The sequence below is a fragment of the Stigmatopora argus genome, chromosome 5 (genome assembly GCF_051989625.1).
Source record: "Stigmatopora argus isolate UIUO_Sarg chromosome 5, RoL_Sarg_1.0, whole genome shotgun sequence".
In the NCBI taxonomy this organism is placed as follows: domain Eukaryota; kingdom Metazoa; phylum Chordata; class Actinopteri; order Syngnathiformes; family Syngnathidae; genus Stigmatopora; species Stigmatopora argus.
The window spans coordinates 13,575,064-13,602,710 of NC_135391.1; the positions used below are offsets into that span (position 1 = coordinate 13,575,064).

General features: G+C 39.2%; 2 protein-coding genes across 9 annotated transcripts in view; one reads left to right on the forward strand and one right to left on the reverse strand.

Moving 5' to 3' along the window:
• The first annotated feature begins 852 nt into the window (after positions 1-852).
• On the forward strand, positions 853-6,692 carry LOC144074971 (retinol dehydrogenase 14). Its single transcript, XM_077601693.1, has 4 exons — positions 853-1,148; positions 1,916-2,158; positions 2,945-3,247; positions 3,736-6,692. The coding sequence occupies exons 1-4, from the start codon at positions 1,004-1,006 to the stop codon at positions 3,993-3,995; spliced, it is 951 nt and encodes a 316-aa protein (XP_077457819.1). The 5' UTR covers positions 853-1,003; the 3' UTR covers positions 3,996-6,692.
• The window catches only part of camk2b1 (calcium/calmodulin-dependent protein kinase (CaM kinase) II beta 1), a 45,344-nt gene continuing 22,165 nt past the window's right edge, over positions 4,469-27,647 (reverse strand). For 2 of the 8 annotated variants that reach the window (XM_077601688.1, XM_077601685.1), the window contains 8 exons: positions 25,261-25,298; positions 21,232-21,297; positions 20,209-20,253; positions 18,526-18,574; positions 10,703-10,778; positions 10,526-10,620; positions 9,519-9,755; positions 4,469-6,999 (listed from right to left, as the gene is read on the reverse strand). In XM_077601688.1, coding sequence (XP_077457814.1) covers positions 9,523-9,755; positions 10,526-10,620; positions 10,703-10,778; positions 18,526-18,574; positions 20,209-20,253; positions 21,232-21,297; positions 25,261-25,298 — 602 coding nt within the window. In that variant the 3' untranslated portion in view covers positions 4,469-6,999; positions 9,519-9,522. The remainder of the gene's footprint in view (positions 7,000-9,518; positions 9,756-10,525; positions 10,621-10,702; positions 10,779-18,525; positions 18,575-20,208; positions 20,254-21,231; positions 21,298-25,260; positions 25,299-27,647) is intronic. The other 6 variants (XM_077601691.1, XM_077601687.1, XM_077601690.1 and 3 more) reach the window with 3 other exon arrangements.

Here is a 27,647-nt window from a genome sequence, read left to right on the forward strand (position 1 = left end):
TAAATCCTGAACGATTGTTAAATGAGTCAGATATGCATTTTTCAGTGTGAGTATTGCACTGGGCACATTTTGTGGATCAAATCTTACCATCAGACGATATACCGATTGTACCTGGGCGATCAACTGGTCGATCACAATCGATCCAATGAGGTTTCTACGAAAGAGACCTGCATGTTGTCTTTAAGTCTGCTATCAAATACCTGCTCCTCTTCTATGTCTCCTTTCTTAGTGTGATTCCTGTTTATTTTCTAATCACTCATTCATTGTCTGCACCGCTTATCCTCACAAGGATCACGAGGGTGCTGGAACATATCCTAGGCAACTGTAGGCACTAGGCCCACACAATGAGGGCACAACAATTCACGCTCACAACCATACCTAGTGACAATTTCAACCAACCTACCATGGATGATTTTGACATGTTGAAGGAAACCGGAGTACCCGGAGAAAAGTCACACAGGCACAGGGAAAACATGCAAACTCCACACAAGGAGGGTCAAAACCCACAGGAGATTTCCCCTCGGTCTCACCAAGGCACCTAAAAAAATAAATGAAATAAAAAATAAAAAAGTTAGTGTATTCCCAGTTGCTTTGGGAATGAAATAGAAATAGAGAAATATAATGCAAACAACAATTATTATTTTTTAGACTTTTAAAATGCTTTTAAAATTAAAAAATAGACTGAAAATAAACATATACAAATGCAATTTAATGTTTTCATTGTTACTTATTCAAATGTAAATAAAACATATATTCCTTAAAACGTATTTATATGATGAATTTACGGTGCGATTGAGCTGGAGATTTTGTTTCCCATCAAATAATGTTTCACACGGAAGTTTATCAGAGTGACACAAGCTTCGGAGATCCAATTTAGTTTGAACATTTCTAAATGAAATATATTTTAACATGTCGTATAAGCACTTATTATGGCCAACAAATTGACAGTTATCAATTGACAACACGATGGTCATTGAGTGTCTGTGAGCTAACAAGCTAGCGGATGTTTTTAGCTTCGACTGTCAAAATGTACGTTTATTACACTGTTATTGCTTCTTTGGTCGTTTTTTTCCTCTTGAAATGGATTAAAAAGAGCCGATTCTGCACCGACATCAAACGACTGGACGGCAAAACGGTTCTTATTACGGGTAAACGGCTTCAAATGTGCCATTTTGTGTCTTAACCATTACTGTAGTCTTGTTCAAATCATACACATACTTACATGCATGTTCTTCATTTACAATAATGAGGCATTATTACATTAATAGGGTAACAACTTTTTTGAATATTAGAAGCTAGTGTTTTTAATATTCTTAAACAGGGTTTAACAGGGTCGCTTGAGGTTAAATTATATTTAATAAAGGGTAACCTTTTTTTTAAATATTTTATTTATTTATATTTTATGTGAGTGAGGACATAAATTTCAGAAAACTGTCACATTCAGCGTAATGTGATTTACTGCTTTCTTGAACCATTATAAGAAAAAAAAAAGTGATTAATAGATGTAGGGCACAGTCCACTTAAATATAACAATTAATATTTCAATTATTATAACTGCTAACACAGTTAAAAGACAGGAAATACGTAAACGAATAATACCCCTCAAAAATACAATTCAATTTGAGCTTTTCTAATAATATTTTTTTAGAGGGTAGCAGTCGTATGTGGTATTGTAAATAATATTTTCCAGTAAAAATTTAGCCTGGTTTTTAGATTTAACTTTTATTTTTAAATGTGTTTACCTGGCGCCCAGTGAACGAGTGATATTACTTTAGGCTACACTCGAGGCGTTCCTTTTTTCCTTTTTCTTCTACATTAAATGTACTTTATATTACGGGCCTGTGTGGGTTTTCTCCGGGTACTCTGGTTTCCTTCCACATTCAAAAGAAATTGTTACCTTTCTTCTACACACCAGGGGCGAGTTCCGGCATTGGCAAGGAGACTGCCGTGGCGTTGGCAACAAGAGGCGCTCGCGTGGTGATCGCCTGCCGGGACGCCGACAAAGCAGCGCAAGCCGTTCGGGAGATCAAGTTCCGCAGTCGCAGTCTAGCGGTCGTCAGTATGGACCTGGATCTGGGCAACCTCCGTTCGGTGCGGGACTTCTGCAAAACGTTCCTGCAGCAGGAGAAGCGGCTCGACATCTTGATAAATAACGCAGGTGAATAATGTGAATAATACATGCAAGACAATCGAAAATAGCCACACAAGTAATCCACGCAACACAAAAACAACAGAGTACAAACCCATATCAATATGATTTGAATGATTAATGACATAATGCGAACTATGTGGGAGTCTTAAAATAGCAAACCAGTAGTAACAGGAATCAGTAGCTAATTAAATATCTTTATGTTTGAGCAAAAATATCTATGTTACTGTGCTGCTTCTGTTTACACTGGGTAGTTGTAAGTTGCGGCACTACTTGACGCATTTAAAGTTTAATGTCAATTCAAAAATAAAGTGAGTGGGTGAGAACCTCTCATAATTGTTGTAGCCGTTTACAACAATAATAAAAAATGTATTATATCGTGATATCTGTGGCCTGGTGGCGCGAGTGGTTAGCGCGTCGGCCTCACAGCTCTGGGGTCTTGGGTTCAAATCCAGGTCATGTCCATCTGTGTGGAGTTTGCATGTTCTCCCCGGGCCTGCGTGGGTTTTCTCCGGTTTCCTCCCACATTCCACAAACATGCATGGTAGGCTGATTGGACACTAAATTGCCCCTAGGTATGGGTGTGAGTGTGCATGGTTGTCCTTTGTCTCCTTGTGCCCTGCAATTGGCTGGCCACCGATTCAAGGTGTCCCCCGCCTCTGGCCCGGAGTCAGCTCCAGCACCACCAGCGACCCTAATGAGCATGAAGCGTTTCAGAAAATGAGATGAGATGGTGACATATCAGTATTGTGATACAATATAGGCCATTTTATGATTAGAGATTTTTTTTTCCAGCCGTACCAGGCGTCTTGGACTGGACAGACGACGGTTTCAGCATGTGCCTGGGTGTCAACCACCTGGGCCACTTCCTACTCACCAACTTGCTAGTGGGCCGCCTGAAAGAATGCGCCCCGAGCCGTGTGGTCACACTCACCTGCTCCAACTACAAGTACCAGAAGCTGGACTTCCGGGACCTCAACTACAACCTGCTGCCCTTCTTCACATACTGCCGTAGCAAGCTGGCCAATATTTACTTCAGCCATGAGCTAGGCCGCCTCATGCAAGGGAAGGGTGTCACCTCATACGCCGTTCACCCTGGTGAGAAACCTCATTAATTCGTACATGTACGGATAGACACAAGCAATGGCAGGCATCCTACTGAAAAGCCTAAATCATATTACAAAGAACTGCATTAAAGGGACAATCCAGAGGGATTCATCTTTTTGCCATTTTTTTTAATCACACGATTTGACATGAGTTTTTCTGGGGGAAAATATTAGCAATTTTCTAATAAAGAGTGTGACACTTAGTTGACTAATCATAAAAAATTCAAAACAAGGAAAATTATGCGGAGTTCAGCCACCCGTTTGTATACTTTTAATCAGGTTTTTGTTTGTATAAAATATGAAGTGTTTGTGGATGTCAATCATTTCCAGGTTTACAAACACAACAGTGTTTGTTGACAGGAAACAAGGAATCCAGATAAATAAATAACATGCTAATGTCGGGCTATCAGAAAAAAAAACAATGCGGATGGCTGATTACAATTGTAGCAATTGTTAATCTCTGTATTATTCTGTCCACAGGCTTCGTGCAGAGCGACTGGACATGCCACTACTCGTTCTTGTTCCGGACTGTGATGCGGGTCTTCATGTGGATGTTCTTTGTTACCTGTGAGGCAGGCGCACAGACCGTGATCTACTGCGCCGTGGCGGATGAGGCGGCTAAACAGGGCGGCGGTTATTTTGTCGACTGCCGGGCAGCCACCCTGCGACCATTTGCCCGCGATGCCGGCATAGCCAAAAAGCTATGGGAGGCTAGCGAGAGGCTGGTCAAGCTTGCGTGACTGACCCCTTCTTTCCAATTATTCCATTAATTTATTCGGCAACGCATTTCCCTCAAGTTGTGTGTGTTTTATTGAATTAAATAGTCATTGGGAATTTAAACAGCATTTCAATTTCCTTAGTCCCTTTAAGACATGCACTGAAGCGACTGTTTAAACTCTTCAAGCCAATAATTTGCTGTAGTTTTTTTTAAAGTGGCTATAGTGTTTATATTCTAACGCAGAGAAACACATCTGACAACAACAATCACAAGAATGCAGTTGAACTGGACAAATCAATAAGGATTGGTCGCTTTGTGAATGGGTGGTCACCAGGGGGGTATTGCACAAAACCAAAGATGAATGAGTGCCAAAATAACACAAAAACAAAGATTTTAATTCATTAAGAAAGAGAAAAATGGCATGTTCTGTATTAAAAATTTAAATATAAATGAACAAATACTGTAATTGAACTGATGTTTCAAAAAAAAAGCAGGTTTGCAGCTTTACATGTCAATATAATTTTATTGAGAACACTTTTGAGCACAAGTCACCCAAGCAAGAGCAAAAAAGTAGCACTATACAACAAGAAAAAAGTACAAACAAACTCTCAAAGAAAACAGGAAAAAGATATCTAAAAGGTTGAAATCGAATAAATGAGAAGGATTGGAAGCTTTTCATGGTTTTGTGCTTTACTGGTGATTGTCTAATCTTGGGATAGATTCATCATTTAATATATTCATCTGTATTAGATCATCGCGAGACAAAAATAGCTATATAGGTATTTAAAAAATATCATATACTTAAAATGCAGTGTTTTTCCCCCTCATAAAAGGGATGGAAGTTTTTTTTAAGTAAACTTTATGCCCAGTTGATACTGTAGTTCTTATGAAAATTTCTATTCAGTAATTAGGTGAATGATTCCAAAAACAGCCAATAAACGACGGAAAAGCCTTGTCTTTAATACTGTGGAAAACTAATACTGATGAGGCCAGACAAGAGTACCTTTTCCTTAAATAGTCAAAATAGCCAACTGAGTTCTTGTTCTAGCAAAGACTGAAAATCCTCTCAAAGACTTTCATTGACCAATCAAGGGCCCATTTTGTTTCCAGGAAAAAAATGTACGAACAAATGTAATGGCTTAAAATAAAAGCGGCCCGATTTTTGCGTTTTTGAGATGTTAGCCATCATTTCAATGAATTTTTAGCTTTGACTTAACGAGCATTAAAAAGGAGATACATGTGCGCTATTTCATGAATTCAACTCACTTCACAACAAGCACCATTTTAACAAAACAGGTAAACAATTCTTTGTAAAAAGAGGCTTCAATACATTTAATCCACTTCCAGTTAAAAGAGCTGTAACACACAACTATTTAAAACAATGAAATAACTGCCTTAGTAACATCTGGTTAGCTTAATGCTAACAAACACTGCAAAAAAAACTGACAAAGCATCTGGGTTGGTGTTATACTGCTATTAGCAACATAATATTTAAGCAAAAACTATAGGAGGGCAATAATGTTCAATGCCATATAATCTTAAAGATTTGGAAAAATATGAATACATATCTAATCCATTTTATGAGTTGTGAGTTGTTGTTTTTTTTTGTTCTACGGGTTGCCCTTTTTCGTCAATAGTTTAGGATAAATACTGTGGAAAAAAACATAATTAAGAATACTTAAACTTGTAAAAATCTCATGATGAGGAAAGGTTGAATGTTTGGAATAGTGTCAACAATTGGCCCACATAATTAGGCTGTGCAAAAAAATTAATACTACATTAATAATGCTTTGGGCTATTGCTAAAACAAAAGTTAAATGTAAAATTTAAGGAAAAATTGGCACTGATTTAATCACTGATCAAAAAAAGTATCAGAAAGCTTCAAAACTATGAATCAACATAAAAAAAACAGCACAATATCTCTTATATGTCAGAGTTGAAATATAAATATAGAAAAAAATTACAAAACACAACACCAAAAACACCAGCAGACCCTTTAAACTAACTGTATTATTTTTTTTAATTTTTATATTTTGTATTATTTGTTCAAATATAAGTATTAATTCTACTTTTATGAAGCATTATTTTTTGGGCACGTGAATTCCTAACCTTAAAAATAGTCATCAATTTTTATGGGAAGACACTGGTGAAGATAAAAGTAACAATAATAATAATAATTATAATAAAAATGCTATTATAAAGCTTCTAAAGACATGAGTTAAGGTGTAAACATCAAGGCTAACAGAGTATAATAAACAAATTACAAAACTGACATGCAAGAAGTAAACAAATACCTTAATTTCTCCCAAAAAATCTATCTTATATTTCCACTGCAATATTTTTTTGTGTTTATTCCAGATACAAGTAGCTGTGACCAACAGCAATGTTTAGTAAATTCAACCGAAATATTAGATTTTCAAAGTTTGGCACCATTGAGGCTGAAAAATCTTCCCCAAAAATCTGAGAATGATTTAATAATACATTTCAAAAGCTGAAGAAAAGAATCAACAGATTCTCGTCTCAGCTGAGTGTCGGAAACCTTTGCAATTTGAAAAGAATTGTGGGAAAACGATCCCCATTTGATGGTTGCTGACATTGCAAAAAAATCTAAAAGTTAGACTTAAAAATAGTGTTTACATACTCTACCTGAAAGAGATTTTTCCGTGTATACACACCCACAAACCCACGTAAAATGTTACACTTAATAGCCACGAGGATGCATGCTTCCTAAATAAAGAAAAGAAAACAAAACTTTACTACAAATTTAAGGTATCAGTCATGTTCATGGTAAAAAATAACCTACTGTTTACAAATGTTTAATAATAATAATGACTAGAATTCATGAGTAAAAGGAAAACTTTAAACTTAATATAATATTTCCAGTGGAGTGACACAAATGTGTGTGTGTGTGTGTGTTTATTGTGAGGAAAGTGCTGTAAAGGTCGAATTCATGATGCTCATGATTATTCTCATCATCCTCTTCCTCCCACCTGATAAAATAACTGAAGGCTCTCTTGCACGCACATCTGGAAAAGCAAAATATTGTTGAAAATACGTGGTTTAGTGTCATGCTTTACACCGTACATTACTGCAGAGTAATTAAATAGGTAAAGTCACCCAACGGAGGTTAAAGTGATACAGTCACTTTTTTCGCTCGACACCATAACAATATCAAATGTGGAAGTTGGAATGCTTATAAGTTGCTTGACAAGCACACATTTCAGAAAGAATGCCAGAGTAGTAACAGAATAATCAGGTTTGGTCAATTCATTTTTTTTCTGAATACCTGAAAGTAAATTTGAACAAAATTAAACAGAAGGTAATAATACCTTTAAACTGAGATCTGCCGCATTATGTCAATAACCGCGATGCAGTGTTTTTATGGTGTCTATTCAGTATTTATTTGGACTTTTAAAACCCTCTAGATAGACTTTAGATTAGATTTATGTTTTTATTAATTTATTTATATACTATTTATTTATATATTTATTTATATATTTATTTTTATATATATATATATATATATATATATATTTATATATTTATTTATGTATTTATCTATATATTTATGTATTTATATTTATTTAATAACTTATTTATTAGCTATTTATTTATGTCTAAAATGTCTTTTTCTGTGTTTGTATTCTCACCCTCTTGCTACTGTGACAATGAAATTTCCCGAATACGGGATGAATAAAGTTATCTAATCTAATAGACACTAGTGCCCAGTAAAATACTCTCCAATTATGACCTGCCTTTTATCCCCCATTTCAAGTTTGTATTAATGTACATACTCTTCTAAACTTTTCATAAATATTTGGCAGATCCAAGCCGCAATGTGTTAAATCTGCGCGTCCATCTGCAAAGTACCGAGGTATAACTGTACATCATAATTTATTGAGTGTAGAGAATCTATTTACTTTGGCACAACACTGGATGAAGTTGATAGCAATAAAATGTACTATAAGATGCAAACATCCTCAGTCTCAGTCTGCAGAAGGTCCCCACCTTGTGGACTTCCTGTGTGTGGCTCCAGTTTTTTTTTACCTAGGTCTACAATGTCTTGTGTGTCTTGTGTCTGTTTTGCTACTGCAACCAAGACATTTTCCGAATACGGGATGAAATAAAGTTCTAACCTAACATAAAAAACACATTTTGAGAACAAAAAAAACAAAAACTGTTTACCACTGTAACCCGAGGGCCGCTTTCTCATGGCCAAGGTGAATAGAGAAGGGCTTGAAAACAAGGTGCTTACAAGGCTAAGCATTGAATGGGCTCCATTACTTACATACAAGGAGCGTCTCACATTTCCCAGGTCTGCCCGTCTAACAGGCTGGAACCAAGGAACAACTGTTATCAGCTACATCCCAGTTTAGAGAACATGACGCATACGGCCATTTAGAATCGGTGATGTAGTTATTAAGAACGATATGGTTGTTAGGCCAGAGGAAATGCTTTGTGCTATCGGCCGTAAATAAAATGAGTGGTGCAGCGTCACCACACCAGAAAGTTCTTAGCCACAGACTGTGTTTTTGGCAATCTATTTTTCTTTGATCTTATCATAGTTTATTACCTGATTTAATGTCATCTATTGTCCTGGCCTCAGTCATCCAAGACAAAAGCATACTGTAACAACTGACAACCAATTTGGAATTTAAAATCAGCATGGCACCGATTTCTGCATATATGCAATAAATTAATTGGTTAGGAAATACCGTATTTTCCGGACTATTAGTCGAATGTTCTGCATCGTTTGGCTGAGGCCGCGACTAACACTCAAGTGCAACTTATATATATATGTTATATTTTTTTTCTCTATGACCGCAAACAGCTTGTTATATTGTTTTAGGCTATAGTTATCCAAACAAACTGTTAATTTGTTACATAAACCGGTGCCCACTTTGTTTTTCTGTTGTCCCTATTGTACTGTTACTTTAATGTATAAGGCTTGTTCTTTGTTTCGGATAAATCGCTATGTAATGTATTTTCCCCTTTATTGTGCATTCTTTGGCTATTGCGAGTTATAGTCAGTTTGTGTTTTTTAGAGGCTTCTAAAGGTTTTGATCCTATTAAGCACTTATTTTCAAGGCTGCGAGAGCAAGAAGTGTATATAGTTTATTAATATTAAACCACTAGTTATTTGTTACTTTGTTAATAGATGGCGAATTAGAACAAATACAAATGTTTTTCCAATCCAATATCCTGTTTTTGGTGTTTTTTCAGAGGGTTGGAACAAATTAATTTGTTTTTAGTTCATTTCTATGGGATACGTTCATTTGAGTTACGAGTAAATTGACATACGAGCTCAGTCCCAGAATGCATTAAGATCGTATCTTGAGGTACCACTGTACTTGCATCAAGCAATGCAGGTCAGACGGGGCAAAACCTTGTCAAACTCAATTCCCTGTTACCAATCGGGTTAGACAAGGTGTCCAATTAGCACTATTTCTTTGAAGTTATACATTGATGTCTTGTACGGGAGAATCGGAAGAGCGAGCGGCAAAGTTGTTGAGATTAGATTGTGATGTGATGGGCACCTACCTACCTGACTACTGTAGTGGTGCCGCAGGAGCTCCGGAGCAGTGGTAGTGTATGTTCTGCCACTTGGCGTCCCTGCGGTGCCATACTCGGGTTTCCTCCGACTGACTGGATTGCGGTCGACCCTGTCCGTCCACAAACTGCGTGAGGCGGATGTAGGCGATGCAGGCGGCGTCCTCGCCAATAAGGTGCACGTGAGGGTTTAGAATGGTCGTGTGGATGGGCTTGGTGTTTTTAGCTAGCACTGGGTGAATGGACAGCACACATATCACTATCAGTATCACTTAAATAACTTGTAAATAAAAAAATGACAGTCTAATTAAATAACTAGCTCGTTAACAGAGTGGCCGCCAAACAAATAAGATGACTAACCATTTGAACTCAAACATTATTTAGCCTGTTATTTTACATTTTACTATTGTTACTTTAGGGCACGTGTCAAAGTGGTGGCCCGGGGGCCAAATCTGGCCCGCCGCATCATTTTGTATGGCCCGGGAAAGAAAATCATGAGTGCCGACTTTCTGTTTTAGGATCAAATTAAAATGAAGAGTATAGATGTATATTAAATTTCCTGATTTTCCCCCTTTTAAATCAATAATTGTCATTTTTTAACCATTTTTTTCTGTGTTTTTAGTTCAAAAAACATTTTGTAAAATCTAAAAATATATTTAAAAAAGCTAAAATAAACAGTTTTAGTTCTATAAAAAACGGAATATTCAATGATTTTAATCCAGTTCTTTTAATCCATTTATAAAAAAAACAATCAAAATATTATATCTAAAATGGTCCGGCCCACATGAAATGGAGTTGACGTTAATGCGGCCCGCGAACCAACCCGAGTCTGACACCCACACCCTTGCTCTAGGGTATGTTTGTTCTTGGTTTCTGTTCAAATAAGCGATTTCCCTGCCAAAAATGCGATTTACTGACGTACCAACAGCCTAATAAGCTTAAGCTTGAACGGGATTGCTGTCTAATTAATGAATTAGCGAACTGGCCAGGTGATTGACTTACGGTTGTCAAAGTAGAACCTGTGGAAGTCCATCCCTTCCACCAGGTTGCCAAGTGCTTCGGGTTCAAAAGACGTCAAGCTAGGGTCGCAAATTTTGCTGCAGAAGGAAAGACAAAATGCTTTCGGTTGAGGTCAGAAAAATTGGAAAAGGAAAGTGACAGGATCAGGATTATACTCACGCGTAAGCCTCAAAGTCTCCATTGTTAATGGCCTCAATGAGCTGCTCGGTGATCTTGATGATTTCCTGTTTGCGAGCTGCAGAGGGACATTTGAATTACCAATTTAAACAAATGACAGGTTGGTAGGGATCGAACAATATGGATTTTTCAAGATCGATGCTGATTATTAGTAGTTAGAAGAGATGATAACCGATATTGATTTTCAGTAAAAGTGTCATCTAAATTAATAATGCAAGCCTTGAACTTATACATACGTATAGCTTTATTAAATCACACACAAACCCACGAACGCATATATCGATATCCTTAAGAAATGAGAAAGGGAAAATGATCAATTTTACCCATATGTATTTACTATTAAGAAATATATTGAGGATTCTTACAACTTACCTATGTTGATGTATGGGGCATAACCACCAATGTACAATTCAAATTGTACATTGCACTGCTGCTCTTAACATATTAAAATTTGCATGGGTGGTGGTGTGTGGAGTTTGGAGGGAGGGCATCTGAGACGCATCACATTACCAACAAAAGGTGCCAAATTGAAGTCTCTTGATATGTTCAAGATAAAAGATCCCTTAATGAGCAGCTGTGACAGGTTGTTTATGTTAGGGAGGGTGTCAGCACCACATATAAGAAGATCCTGATGATTGTTAAAAGATTCAGATACACAAGTTCAAAAAAGGAGACATCTGAGCCAAAATAACCACGGCCGATCTATTTTTCTGAACAGCATTATCCTCATTATCGCGGGTCGCGGGGGTGCTGCAGCCTATCCCAGCTGACTCCGGGCCAGAGGCGTAGGACACCCTGAATCGGTGGCCAGCCAATCACAGGGCACAAGGATACAAACAACCATTCAGGCTCACACTCATACCTAGGGGCAATTTAGAGTGTCCAATCAGCCTACCATGCATGTTTTTGGAATGTGGGAGGAAACCAGAGTACCTGGAGAAAACCCACACAGGCCCGGGGAGAACATGCAAACTCCACACAGAAAGGTCCATACCTGGATTTGAACCCAGGTCCCCCCACTGTGAGGCCGACGCGCTAGCCACTCCCTCAACCGGGCCTGCAAACCCCAGGCGATCAGATTGAAAAAAGGCCGATGTACGTCAAATTACCAAATATCGGCAACGATAATCGGTCAATCTCTACTTTTTTTGTGCAATGGAAAAGTTGAGTTGATTTCCTATATAATATTGTGTGGCGTTACTGCAGCATAATATTCATAAATATTATTTACGTGATTATGGAATGCAGTTAGTTTCCAAAATGTAAGCTAATTCCCACAGTGAGCACACTGCAATGTTTCCATAGACTAAACAGGAAGTGGATGCACGGGGGGAGGCCTCAAAACTGAAACAGGCAACTTGCTTGTCATCTTGACAACCATCAAACACAGAAACACACATGCTCATGTCACTAAATACTCAGAGGGGTCAATTTCAAACAACCAAGCGATGCATCAACAACTGACAAAGACTTCAAAGCAACTCGACCCACAATGCTTTGCTGGCCAAGCCCAGCTTGCTACGTGCCTCCACCCCCAAACCTGGATATGTACTTACTCTGGGAATTTGAGGAGGGACTTGAAAGGGAGTGAGAGGTAGGAGGGGAGGTGGCTTGCGTGGTTGGAGGCACCGGTCTAGAAACCGGAACCAGAGCCGGGGCCCCGCCGGGTTCGAGGACAGGTGCTGGGGGCGGCTGCGCCCGTCGTACGCTGCTCACCAGGTCTGTGAGCCGTGACACTGGACAAGATGCCACCGAATTGGATGTGTACAATTGGACGACATGTCGACTACAGAGTTCTCTTCAAATGTTTTGGGTCAATTAGTCAAATAAATTATGAGGGCAAGTCGAAGCTCGTACAACTCAATTGATAAAATGATTTTTGAACCTTCATAGCTTGTGCAGTGGAATGAGACACAAGGTCAGAAAGTCTATTAGAAGAGCTAAATAGTTACAATGATGTTACAATCTGATACGGCTATTTTTGCAGCATCAGATAATATCGGATTTTGTCAGATTGCAAGATCGGATCTGATCAAGCGGTTGCTTTTTCATAGAAAGGTTGAATTTTAAACGACGACTGCGGGCGGTGACGCAATGGATGAAAATGATTGGGGAAGAAAAGTTTTGAATGTCAACAGAGGATTTAGGGCAGGGGTCTCGAACTCAATTTACCTGGGGGCCGCTAGAGGCCGAGTCTGGGTGAGACTGGGCCGCATCAGGATTTCCACAAGAAAAGCACTGATAAAACATTCCAACGTTATCAAATATCTTTATTTTTTAACAAAAAATAATGAATTAAATAAATTAACTTAAAGATGAATAAAAAATAAATCAATCAGTAATACAAAACCAAATAATACTAATGAGCATACAGTAGATATACACTGGCTGGCTAAGTAGAGAAAATGAATTATTTTTATTCCGTTTCAAATGTCTGTATTAACAGCTCTTTAACCTTTAACTTTCTGAACTTGAATGGAACATTGAACATGAAATATTCTGAACACGGCTTCTCTTGCCTACTCCTTGCTGCTAGAGACCTGGCAGCGCTTCTTCTCACATAGTCACATTTGGCTTGAGGGAGGAAGCAGTGGAGACCCTCAGTAGAGCTTGAAGATGCTCATCAGTAAGTCTGGACCTGTACTTGGACTTATTGAAGTTCAAGGTGGAGAAGAGCTTCTCACACAAGTATGTGCTCCCAAAAAGGCACATGGTCCGCTTGAACCTTCGGGAAAGTTCAGGGAAGCTGGGGGTCAACTCTCTCAAAAATTGCCCAAGCTTGTCTGCTTCTCCACTCACCTGCCTGAACTTGGCTTTGAGTGCAGAGTTGCACTGCAGGTCAATGAGCTCCATTTGAAGCTCAGGAGGGGCATCTTGCACATCAAAGGAGAAGGGGTCCGCAAAAATTTGAAATGTGGCTTTGTGTGTCTTGAAGTCTGCAAATCTGTGATCAAATTCCTCCTGTAGCTTCGAAATGGCCTCAGCATACTCCTCACCACTGAATGGTGTGCCTGCATCCACGAGAGCCTTGCATGCTGGGAAATGGCAAAGGTTTGTCTGAGAGAGCTGGGCTTTCCATAACACAAGTTTAGTGCAGAATGCTCTCACGTTGTCATAGGCAGCACTGACAAGTTGCCCCTGGCCTTGTAGCTTCTTGTTCAGTACATTAAGCTCATGTGTGATATCAACAAGAAAAGCCAAGTCCATGAGCCATTTGGGATCACTTAGCACAGGATCAATCAACTCACAAACGGCGTAGCTAGCTTTGACTGCTGCATTACTGTCTTTGGTAGCCTTCTTGAAGAGATCCTGTTGCCTCAGAAGACGTGTTTTAAGACTGGCAACCTGGTTGGCTCTCTCATCTCCCTGGTATTTTTCGTACTCCTCAGCATGTCTCATAGTACAATTACGTTTCAAATTGTATTCCTTGTGCACCGCAACTTTTTCAGTGTAAATGAGACACGTCGGGGTGCCCCTGTGTTCAACAAAGAAATATTGCACTCCCCACTTTTCTTGAAACTGTCTGTGCTCATCACCGACCTTTCTCTTCACGGCAGGCTTTGAAAGAGACATCTCTGGGGCTCTGTAATATGTTTTTCCACTTGGAATGAGTCTCGGGTTGATCTTTCACATTCAGTCGCGCGGGTTTGTGGCGCATGTGCACTTTCGCTCTCCGTTTCAATCGCGGATATGGCTACAGACACTGACACAGGCTGGATCACGGATCATAGCGCCTCATTCAGTTCTATGCTGAGAGCAGCGGAGGAGTGTGCGCGCCGAGCGGAGTGATCGGCCTCACGGCTTCTCCTCCGCCCAGCTGATTGGAGGAATGAGTGAGTGAGCGAGGCACTGGACAGCCCGGCCGATGTCCCGCCCTCCAGAGCCGTATACCTCACCGTGATTGGTTCATTCAGCTCCGAACCAAAGTTCCCTCTAATTTTTTGTTGGTCTGAGCAGAAAGACAACCTCCCTGAGCGCACTGAGTACCAGTGTGAGCGACATCATCGGTACTCGGATGATTCGCCTAAAGACGTTTCGCCAACGGACGTTTTACAGACAGGCAGGTCGCCGAATGGACGTTCCACCGAACGTTCATTCGGCCGAACAGAGGTTTCGCCGAAACGGGATTCGAACGCTCGCCCCACCGGATCGTGTGTGTACAAGTTTTTCAACCTCGGCCCGCGGGCCATATACGGCCCGTTAGGATTTTTAATCCGGCCCGCCGCCGGTGTTGTCCAAATTATAGTAAAAATCAATGTTCGTCTACCATCAATGGCAGTCCGGGAATAAGCACTCTTGGGCAGGCAGATGTAGCAGAACCGAGCCGTAAAATGACAGCAATCGGGTCAAATCCATCCTAAAACAGCATTTAATGATTAAATACAAATACTGGATGATATCGCGATGGAGGCAAAAAAATGTCTATAGACGTCCATTCGCCAAACGGCTCAAAATGCTCTCAAATTCGGTCAAATCCAGCTGAAAACAGCGTTTAATGATTAAATACAAATACTAGTATTTGTATTTAATCATTAAACTAACAAATACTAGCACGACCTGTCCGTCTGTCAAACGTCCGTCGGCGAAACGTCTTTAGGCGAATCATCCGGTCACGACATCATCATTGCTCGCTATCGGCACACCAGTATCACACCTGCCACAAGCAGGTGCATGTCAATGTTCCCTCTAATTTTTCATGTAAAACATGCTGTAAAACAAGAAAAACATGAGTGGACAGAGCTACTGCCACTGGCTGCCACTTAAACGGCGCCATCATGGGGAAAGGGGTAAAAAAAAAAAAAAAATAAAAATAAAAAATTTAAAAAAAAAAAATCGATCTTTCATATTAAGACGGGGGCCGCAAATTATCGTCCCGCGGGCCGCAGTTGGCCCGCGGGCCGCAAGTTTGAGACCCCTGATTTAGGGGCTCTTTCAGAAGCCTTGCTAACACAAACAAAAATCTTATATTTTTTTGTTTTTGTGAAACTGCACTGCCCTCTACTGCATTGCAAGATTACTACATTGTTTTCATGGGGAACTGCAGCCGTCCTTCGTAGGTGTTTTTTTATTGATGGGGTCGGAGCGTCACCATGTGAACGGGCCTTCTGCGTCTCATCTCCATGGAAACATACTGACTGCTCACTAGTCAACTTACTCTGCATGAGGACAACAGGGGACGTGCGAAGGGGAGTACACCAGGAGGGTGGAGACAGGCGTGGGGTTGGACTGGGAGAGTGGCTTGTTGGGTGGGCCTCCTCCTACCCGGGCCCTGAGCCCCTGTGTACAGAGCCCAGCAGTTCAGCAAGTTAGCCGCCGCTGGGTGGAGGAAGGACGCAAATCAATGTGGTCTAACACTACTTCACACTCGTCCTTGAGAAGGAGACAATGGGTTGGTTACAACTAACTTGCATCCGTAAAAAGTAAGAAGAAATGCCCCCTTTTCTAACCTTGACAAACCTTACATAATGAATAAAGGGCGCCATATAAAAGGATTGGAGTGCTGCTTGTGTGTCAAGACTATGTTGGCAAATCACAAAGCACACACGGCAAGAGAAAAATGACAAGTAGCCTGAGGAAAAATGACAATAAATGGAAAGTGCCTCCCGAAAATTGGTTGGGAATGCCAACAAAATAAATGAACTGGTTGAAGCATCACAGCCTGTCATGCCAGATGTTAAATTGGCATTGTACGTAAATAAATGAAGGTGCAAAGTTTGGTTCATTATGATTGGCTATTTTTTTCACTCGATCGTGATAAAAATGATTCACTCTGACATGAAATAATTGTCATTTCAAGTACCTATTTAAAAAACAATGTTGGTGTTTAAACACTATTTTGTCCGTTGTCATAGTTGAGAAAAATTACAATTTTGGGAGCAACCATCTTTCACATACAAGTCGTTTATACTAGCGCTTGTCTTTTTCTTTAAGATATGAATCTATACAATTACTACTTACTATTTTGTGTCTTTGTTTTATGCTTTGATGGTCGTAAACTAAAACTAAACATCAATATGCAGCGCTCATATCGCTAGTCTTTGCTTCGAAGTGAAATAGAAACATGACCAAATGACAACTCAAGTCACCATTAAGGCACCATTGTCTACTCTAGAACTGATACTTACACTGAGAGAAATGTAATACGCAATCTGTTGTGAATAAACAAATTTCACTCTTTTACCAAGTTTGAATCAATTGAAAGCCAGTGCAAAGTTTTGAATTGTGAAAAATACCAGTTAAGCTTCAGAAGCATGAAGCAGCATAACATAACTCATTTTTTAGAACAAGTAAGAAAACATCCATTCATTTAAAAGCATCTGCTTCCAGAACTTAAATGGTTTAAAACAATATGAATACTAATTCAAGAAGGCAACAAACATGAGCCTTGAGGAATATGAGAACTTTAGCTTCAAATTTTTGCTCCACGAAAAGCTAAGATAGACTAACATGAGCTCACCAGAATGGCTACAAAAGCTTACACACTGCAGGTGTTGGGTTGCAAGCAGCTGTCGACCATTTACTGACCTGACAAGATCTGACCAAGACCACCACCGCTAATATTCCCTCTGTCCACGCACTTGGGACCACCAGGATCTAGCCTGATATCGGACACACCGTCCTCTGATTTGCCCAGTGAATGCCGTGATCTCGCGGTATGCCTTTAACAGTTCCCCAGCCAATGGGCCTCTGGTTTTCTGCCTAGGCTAAATTGGGAACCTCTCCCCTTCTTAAGCCCCCTCCTTCTCCCAAATTGCTCTTAGGACTAAAGAAAGTTGTTAGCTGTTTTAGATGGAGGTTTTAAACAGATATGAACAATTGGATGAGGCTCACGATCCAGGTGCGGCTAGAGAACTTTGCGTTCAAAATGAGAGCTTTCTGACTGTCTTCAAGGAAGAATAACTAGCGAACAGATAGTAGGACTTGGACTCGCACCCAAAATCCTGATTCGCCATCCGTGCTTAAAGTAATCAGATGACACTCACTCTAAAATGGGGGCAGAAAGCAGCGATGACACTGAGCTTTAAGTAGTGACGACAACAATTTGTATTTTAAACCCACCTAAAACAATAAAACAAAACCTTCAAAACTCAGACCAAAAAAGTTTCTGCCTATGAATCAGATACTCAGAACTGACTTCTCAGCTTGCGCCCATGTTTTCAGCACTTTTTTTCAAACTGATTTCCGTGACCGGACGTTTCGTCGAAAGACGTTTGGTCGACCGGACGTTTGGTAGAACGGACGTTTGGTAGAACAGACGTTTGGTAGAACGAACGTTTGGTCGCCGAATTCGCTCGCTGTCAAATTATGACAGAGTTTACTGTTGATATTTTGATATTAGATATTTAGATATTAAACTCACTCTCTCTCTCTCATGATTATAATTTTGAGAGCTGGTTTCAACAGTAACAACCCAGCGACCAAACGTCCCTTCTACCAAATGTCCCTTCTACCAAACGTCCATTCTACCAAACGTCCATTCTACCAAACGTCCGGTCGACCAAACGTCCGGTCGACCAAACGTCCGGTCGACCAAACGTCCGGGGACCAAACGTCCGAGTACCACAAATTTCATGTATTTAGAAGAACATCTTCAAAATGACCTTAAAGCATCTTTAAGTAAGGACCGAACTGCTTGTGTATATGTGTGTTTTCAAGACTGCAAGGTATGTATGTGTTTCCTTGCAGGTGTATGTTTTGTGTAGGTTACTGGGGTGGTAGTTTTGGGGAGTGTACGTATGGAAATGCACATTTTGTAATGCATTGTGTCCGGGAGAGAGAAAGTATGTGTGTACATTTCTTCTTACCTTTTACATCTTCATCTTCCACGGTGGTGTTGCTACTGTCCGATGATTCCTGGTGGTTAACACACGGGTAACTTTTAAAATGGAACTATATTCAGATGTGGTACATTGATGTACAGACAAGTGCACACGCAAAAAGACAAGCGGTTTAATAGAAAAAAACAGGGCAGTGGGCTAGTTGTTCTCCATAATCGCCCATTTTCGTCTACTTTCCTCCAGGATTGACATACATATAGCACAAGATGTCAACAGGAAAGAGGTCAATGTTGGCGTTATCGGACAATTTGAGGAGTGTTGGCGCGTGTATGCATGCACTGCTAACGAACACAAAAGGTAGGAGACATGCACTCGCGCCATATCCACTTGATCACAGACAAAAATACAAGCGTGCCCACGCAAACACGTACAAATAAAGCGAAGCTGACAGATAAAGGCAGGATGGAAAAAAGGAACTGAGTAAGAAGTAGGAGGAGAAAAACAAACAGGAGGACAAGTTTTGTTCAGGACTTGCTGTATGGGTTACTAAGAGACAGGCAACACCTAGTATACATAAATGACCCTCATGTAAAAGACGGTATTTCCTATGAATTCAAATTGCATTTTTTTTAAAACTCTGATTAAGGAGAATATTTAGTTTTATATGGAATGGGTGATTTCACAGTTGTTGTCCATTTCTTCTTTACAGTATACACTGTAAAGTATAAGGTATACAGTAATACCTCGACATACGAGTGCCCCGATATACGAGCAATTTGAGATACGAGTAAAATTTTGGGCAAATATTTATCTTGAGATACGAGACAGATTTTGATCTACGAGCATACAGCGGACGCGAGAGGCTGCTCATAAGAACATCATGGGATGGGCACTGTCTTTCTCGTCGCAACTCCCTCGTGTAATGTCTCTGCGAGCACTGGGCAGAATGAAAACAGATAGACTTTGAACACGGGTGCATGGGACTATGGGTGTTACTGACACCACGAAGAGGAAGGGGAAATCTGGGATACTCGCATTTGACTGGCTAAAATAATACCGGCATTGATAAAATGTCAGAGCCCACTAAGAGCGGCTCATTTTGGGTTATACTGGCTTTTATTGACTTTATTCCTCCCCTATTAAACATCAGGAAATGTTAATTTTGTATTTTCATTTTTGACTTAACAAGATTATTCCTGTTGGGATGCATATTGTAAGATAAGATTGTAAGATAAGAGAACAAAGACGCTTGGCAATTGCTTGTTCATATTGTATCAGTTTTTGTAAGTATAGAAACCTCGTAATCATAGAAACTTGACAGCGATTCATCAGACTTTGCCCAAGGTTTGGTCGTTGTCATGGAGACTTGCCACTGATGAATCAGACTTTGCCCAAAGTTTGGTCGTTGTCATGGAGAATTGCCACTTATTTATCAGACTTTGCCCAAAGTGTGGTCGTTGTCATAGAAACTATACTATACTCTGTTTTCCTATATAAAGACTGACCCACTGGTCATTCGGAGAGAGTTGCAAGGACAACAGACTGTGAGCGGTTCACAGCTGTTCGAGCTCTCTCCCCATCCTGCAGTCTGGTAATAAACCTATTTCCTATTAAATTGATCTCACTCTTTCTTAACCTGTTCCTGAAGCTGTTTTTACAGATCTATCACATATGATAAGGTGTTGTCTTTCCCTTTAATGTGAGGTGTACCTTAGTCCCATCCACAGGGTTATGGATTACGGTGGTCTGAGGCTCCTATGGGGCAAAGAGATTGAAGGAGGTAGTTGATTGTAAGAGTGAAAAAGATGGAAATGAGATGAAACAAAGAAGCGCCAATTAGTAGAAAAGACAAAATGATGTTTGTAGGGAAGAGAAATCAGTCAAAAATATCAGCGGAAAAGGACACAAGCCAACAATTGCACATATGCATGCACATGCACACTTTTCTACACAGACTCAAAAAATTATGAATACTACATGGAAATATTGATCAGAAGAATTGTAATATTGTTTTTTTTTCTGCACAAAATAATTTCTTATCAAAGCAGTCCGTTCCCATTGTTTTTCCCCAAATAAAATAATGTACAAGATGAAGCTAAGGTTTTTTATCCTCAATGCATATCTATTACTATTCAGAATTATATATGTACGGAATAATGATGATGTAAAAAACGAGAGAAAAAAGTACAGGAATTATTCATAACTTCTAGTATCATTGGTACATACCAACTATTCCATCATAAAAAGATGTACCAGGGCATTCAGTTGATAAGTTTACATCTTAATAAATCTAGATATAATCTATCACCACCATAATTTGCATAGAAAAGATTCGGACCAAATAGGCTTGTCCTCTTTAGTATTCTAAAATTCATAAAATTCATATTTATGCTGCTTTGAGTGAGTAACACACAATTATACCAAAATGCGCATTTTGAAAAAAAAATCAGTTACAATAAATATCAGATAGAAGTATTTTTTTAATTTAATGAACGGATGAATTTATATTGTATGTGAAGTAATTAACGACACTGGATATGTATCGTTTTAAAGCACAAACAGCATGACAAAGAAAAAAAAACAGACTCATGCTGTTGACAAAGCGGGCGAGAGGCGGCAGGTGGTCTTACGCAAATAAACAAGCAGGCACAGGGGCGCATGCACACACACAAAGGCAGCGGGGGGCCTGAAAGGCGGTGCAGTAAGGATGTATGTAGTAAGGTGGTTCAATACCAGAGCGGGTGAAGGGATGTTTCCTTTGTGGCTGGTGGTTATGCCGTTTTTGCTGTTTGTCTGAGGCTGTGCGAGGACAGCGTGAGGAAGGAAAATAAAACACCAAGAGTTACAAACACAGCGTGTGCATGCTTCTGGATGTCAGCTTGCAACGTAGCCTAAAAATTGCATCGCTTGTGATATGAAAGCAATTGACAAGTACTGTAAACTCATCAATAATAATCCAAATGTTCACTGCCATTGATGAGTTTACTCCAAATCTGTGTCATTTGTAACTGCACATGAAATGGGACAGAAACGGGATGGCTTGAAAACTAAAACTTTCGGGATTGTAGTACATGCCAACACAAAATGTACAGGATTTTCACCACTATAAAGTGAGACTAAAAGACAATTTTCTCAAGCGTGCACCTTGTATATGGATAATATTGGTTAATTAGTGTATGAAATTCCCTTTAACATAGCTCAGTCAAGTTGAAGTATAACACAACCCCCTAACCACTACTACTACACCTCCACCTGGTGGATCTATAACACAAACCCCTTACTAATAACACCTCATTCTAGTGGTTGTATAATACCCCACATTACTACTGATACAGCTTCATCGAGTGCAAGGCCGGTCCTCGAGAGCCCCTATCCGGTCTGTTTTCCATATCTCCCTCCACCAACACATCAAATCATCAGGGGCTCTCGAGGACCTGACTTGGCCACCCCTGATCTAGTGTATGTATGACACAACCCCTACTACTACTGCTTTTACTACTACTACAACTCCATCTAGTGGATCTAGACCACAACACACTACTAAAGCTCCAGCTAGTGGAGCTATAACACAACCCCCCCTACTACTACAGCTCCATCTACTGTATGTATAATACAATTTCTAACTACTACTACCACCACCACTACTACTACTGCGTCTTATAATCAGGTGAACCTTATATCCATTCATTAATTTATTTTCTGAACTGCTTATCCTCCCATGGGTCGCATGGAGTGCTGGAGCCTATCCCAGCTGACAGGGAACACCCTGAATTGGTGGCCAGCCAATCGCAAGGCACAAGGAGACAAACAACCATTCACACACACACTCATACCTAGGGGCAATTTAAAGTGTCTAATCAGCCTATTATGCATGTTTTTGGAATGTGGGAGGTAACCGGAGTACCCGGAGAAAACCCATGCAGGCCCGGGGAGAATATGCACAGTCCACATAGGAAGCCCGACCTGGATTCAAACCCAGGACCCCAGAACTGTGAGGCCGATGCACTAACCACTGGGTCGCCGGGCCACCCTGCGCTTAAAATATGACACAAATTGAAAGATGAGCCAAGGTCTGCCTTATAGTGTGGAAAATACAGTATATATGTGTGGAGTATATGTTGTATCAGTAAGCAGGAGTGTGGGAGAGGTACCACACAGTAACATGTTCTGTGATCTTAAAAATAATTAAAAACATGAAAAACCACTGGCAAAAGAGCTGAAAACGGCTACTTCGGAAAGTGAAGCAAAACTTGGCCTTTCCTTTCCATTGTAGGCACAAATGTGTTCGCGCTCCATCGCACTCCCAAAATACGATTTGTGTTGTGCCTTTACAGTGCTCTCAACACATTACGCAGACCACTGGTCAATCAGTGAAAAATAACCCAGGGCGATCACAACCATCTCATGTACAAAAAAACCTACTATTATTGCCAGAATATACGCCAGACTACAAGACTACCATGCCAACCCATTTTTATGAGCATGAGATTTGTATTTATTTATTTATTGAATTCTCCTTACCTGCTAGAAAAATCTATTTCAACTACGTATAGGAAATTGCAGAAACTATTAAAACTGGAAAAAAATATTCCTTTATTCCTAAACAAGTTCAAATACGACAAATACTTATGAAGCATAATAGTGGACCGCAATCCCTGGGGTCTTTTTTCCTTCAGAACATCACCACCATTTCAACGAGATGTCCCCATGTGAACAACTTTACCGTATTTTCACGACTATAAGGCGCACATAAAAGTCTTACATTTTCTCCAAAATAGACAGGGCGCCTTATAATCCAGTGCGCTTTATATATGGACCAATACTAAAAATGTTATCACGATAAAATAAAATAAATCAGTCGATAGGGTACACCATCCTCTACAGCTCTCACAAGTACGGCAAGCAGCCTCCGACTCTACTATTTTTCCCGTAGAAAAAGTACTGCGCAGTGACTGCTGGGATATATAGTTCTTTTGTCAATACACCCAGTATGACGGCAAACACACTAATTTGGTCCTCACCGTCATTTTGGCTGTATTTACAAAAGAAATCCTGCCGCTAGATGTTGACGTCAACAGAGCATTAAAAGCTATACTGCGAACTATATATATATATATATATATATATATATATATATATATATATATATATATATATATATATATATATATATATATATATATATATAATACATATTATATATGGATGAATATCGACCTGCAACATGAGATTATGGCTACGTGAGGCGTATGTCAAGCGACCAGATGGCTTTTTTCACTTTTGATTTGCGACCAAGTCACGAAAATGAAATGATGATGTGAGTACGTTGTAAAATGGCTAAATAAAGTACAACCGAACTCAGTTTTGCTTCTGTTGCCTTTTTAAAAACGTGTTTTTAGCGTGTGGGTGTAGCGTGCATGTTTAAGCTGGTGTATGTTTTGACATGCCTGGCTGCGTCTATAAAAACGGTGCGTCCTTTGTGTGTTTAAATTACAGAAATAGCACTCGTTACTGACACTGCGGCTAAAAATACGATGCGCTGTATAGTCGTGAAAATACGGTACTTATTTCCAATACAAGGAGGGACATAAAATATATAAATGTTCCAGTGCCAAAAACATGTTATGTCATTTGTATTTTCATGTCATCGCACACAGAAGAAGAACATTTTGATGTGTTAATATAAAATGGTTAAGCAATAAGGAGGCGGAGTAGAGAGAAGCAAATTTAGGAAGCCAATGAAACATTCATGGCAAAGTTGCTGATGATGCGACCATGAAAAGGAGCTTGTTGCTAGGCAACCAATGCACCTATTTTTAGCGACTGAGTTTCCAGCGTCCAGACTGGCAGCTATTCTTGGAAGCCCGGTCAAATTCAAATACACACACAAACACCCCCACATAAGTGGGTGGTGTACAAGTCTTGGTGGCTGTGTTGCATTTGTATGTCGTTAAAAAGCACAGATGGGATGAATGAATGAGGGAGGGAAAAAATCTTTACATATGACAACACTAAAAAAAATGCTGTCAATCAAAGATAATTTTCTGACATCAACCCACACATTATTCCCACGTACGGACGTGAAAGCATGAGGGTGGCCAAATGCAGTATATCGCCCAGAATTTTACTTGACAATTCATATATAAAATCCAATAAATCCACCAAATTCACAGATTTCTTTCAGAACCCTTTTCACGGACATTTCCAAATATTTAATATTTTGGATTGAATATAAATTTTATTTTTGTTAAATTTTTCACACTTGTTCTACAAGTACATGTACATATATATACATTTCACATATCCTTCCCCTCATTGATGATGAAAATTTATTCCCCAAAGACTCGTTAAATTGACGCCACACATCCCCTTCTTTAAATCTTTCTTTTTTTATTAATACTTTTTTTAGGGAGGAATGGGGTCTTATAATTGGAATCCAGGTTAATCCTTTGGTCAAGAGTTGCATTAGTAAATGTAAAGGATATTCAGTCACCTCTACAAAAAATTGAGTTTTAATAGAGGATTTCAATTTATTCGAAAGGAAAAATATAAAAGGTCTGAATTCTCATAGACCCTCCCCCCTTGGGGCCTGATCATAAATCACCACGATCATATACTATTAATACAGGAATTACTAAACAACTTTATATATTGAATTCTTTTGTAGCTCTCAATCGTAGGCCCTAAAATTATCAAAACATTTCTATATAAAATGACAAAATGAGGAGGGAGGACAACAAAGGAAGATTGGAGCATTCTTACCTTGACGTCAGCCTTCTTGTTTAGCAAAGTCTTGGCTGCTGCAAGGACAAACAAAACACAAAGACAGTGATCCACCTTGTGACCATTTACTAAACGCCATAAAATCATCACTTAATCCCAAATACACACCATGCATTACCTTTTAGCACAGAGCACACAGGTGTAATATATTTGGCCTAAAATGGACACTCCAACTCAAAATTGTAGACTATGATAAACATATAGTATATATATATATATATATATATATATATATATATATATATATATATATATATATATATATATATACACGTACTTACACATACCTATATACATACAGATACATATATACATACATACACACATACGTACACATACATATATACATACACATATATATATACATACACTTACATATATACATACACATGTACATATTCATACACATAGATATATACATACACATATAAATATACATATATAGTAGTGATCGACCGATAATCAGTCAGGCCGATTATCGGGTCCAATATTTGGAGATGACCTGACAGTACTAGAATTTATCCACTGCTTCTTGAAACTTTTGTAGGCTTATTCAATAGAGATGTCTCTGAAAACCTCTCCAGTTGTCATTTTTCAGCAAAAGTATTCAGTGAACTTTTGACTTTTTCTGTTTTAAGGTTCTGAGTGCCTTTTCGAGTTTAGTCACACACTATCACATCAGCAGCTGACTGCGTTACATAAAAGTCTGCTCTTCATGATACGCCATATTTTCCCCTTTGTCTCTTGCATATATTAATTTACAACCTTGAAGGTTATCAACAGTTTTAGAAAATGTTTTTATTATTCATTAAGGGTGCTGCAGAGTCTTTTGGATGATTTTCTCTTGAAAATAAGTGCTGAATCTCCGTATTAAAGGCAGAAACTCTTTTGGTATTTTTTTTTTTTAAGGCAGGTTTAAAATGCCAGTTGATGTCGTTATGAGTCGGTTTTCCATTTTAGCAAAGACCAATACAATATATGCCTTTAATATGCCCATTTCCAGATCCCATAATGCACTAAGCAACATGGTGACATTATTTAAACTACCGAAAATACTTTACTTAGGCCCAAACAACAATTTATTCATTTTAATTTGAGTTTACAGCACCTTTAACTTCTTTGTATTATGGTGGCAAACAGGGGTTCAATTTTAAAAATAAAAATAGTGTTTTATTTCACTAAGAGTAAATCAAGCAAATAGAAAAAAAAGTGTATATGTGTTGTTGTTTTTTTTACATTATATTAGATAACTTTATTGTCACAGTAGCAATAGCGTGAGAACACAGACACGGGAAAATACATTTTAGACATAAATAAATAGCTAATAAATAAGTTAATAAATAAATATATAAATAAAGGGGCAGAGGAATCTTTCTAAGTCACACGACTGAGTAGAGGATTTTTTTATGTTTATATGTTATTTATGTGTGAATATACAACAAGTTGGCTCTCAGTGATCCTGATAGGCTTAAGGCAGCAAGCTATCAATGTTTGATTAGGGGTGGGAGTGTACAGGATCCCAAGGGTTAAGTGTACAAAGTAAAGATGAAGTCTAATGCAGTTTATGTATATCATAAAGTATAAACTGTAAAATAAAGCGTATGAGGGCGGAGTACAAGATAATGCACAAAACAGTACACCACCAAGAGCTTGCCAACATGAGTGAATATGATTTTACCCTAGAGTTGAGTGTGGTCGTTGTTGTTTTCCACACACTGGGTTTAGCTCCCCCAAGTGGAAACCTACTCCCATTGTCACAATGCCCGAATGTCTCCTTGGTAGTGCAAATTGCAATAATCTGGCAGACCACGTTTTTAATTACAAAATTTGTCATCCGAGTCAGAGCAAAAACAGCCTACAATCTTCACCATTGCTGAAATGCATCGCAAATCCACTTTGAGAAAAACCCCAACCCTCCAGCATGCCCCCACTCGAGTGCCCCGTCCGTCCACCATGCACTCCATGCATCATTCTCCCACACTGTCCAGGAGAGTTCAATCCTTAGAGCCCAGTATTTTTTTATTAGGGGAAAGCAAGAGAGAGAGAGAAGGAATAATAATGGAGGGGGAGCAGAAGATGGTAGAATGGAGAGGCGAGACTTTTTGCACGGCAACGCGCTCGTAACATAACATAAACAAATTTAAATGAACTTGGATTACGATGCAGACACACTCAAAAATATGTTTAATCTAACCCTGCACTAAACTTAATTCTAATTTAACACCTGACCATTTCTCACTGCAAAGTGGTTGGGAAACACTGGTTTAAGTCATGCTTTGGGGTAAGTAAAATGATGTTAATGAAGGTGAGGAGACCTAAACAACTCAAAACATACAGGTTAGTCAAAGATTTTTTGTCATTTATAG

What these genes read in the sequence shown, in the direction of transcription:
- LOC144074971 (XM_077601693.1), top strand. Translation starts at nt 1,004, where the DNA reads ATGTTTTTAGCTTCGACTGTCAAAATGTACGTTTATTACACTGTTATT. An exon ending in CAAAACGGTTCTTATTACGG is followed by an intron (nt 1,149 to 1,915) that starts GTAAACGGCTTC and finishes TCTACACACCAG; the next exon opens with GGGCGAGTTCCGGCATTGGC. An exon ending in CTCATACGCCGTTCACCCTG is followed by an intron (nt 3,248 to 3,735) that starts GTGAGAAACCTC and finishes TTCTGTCCACAG; the next exon opens with GCTTCGTGCAGAGCGACTGG.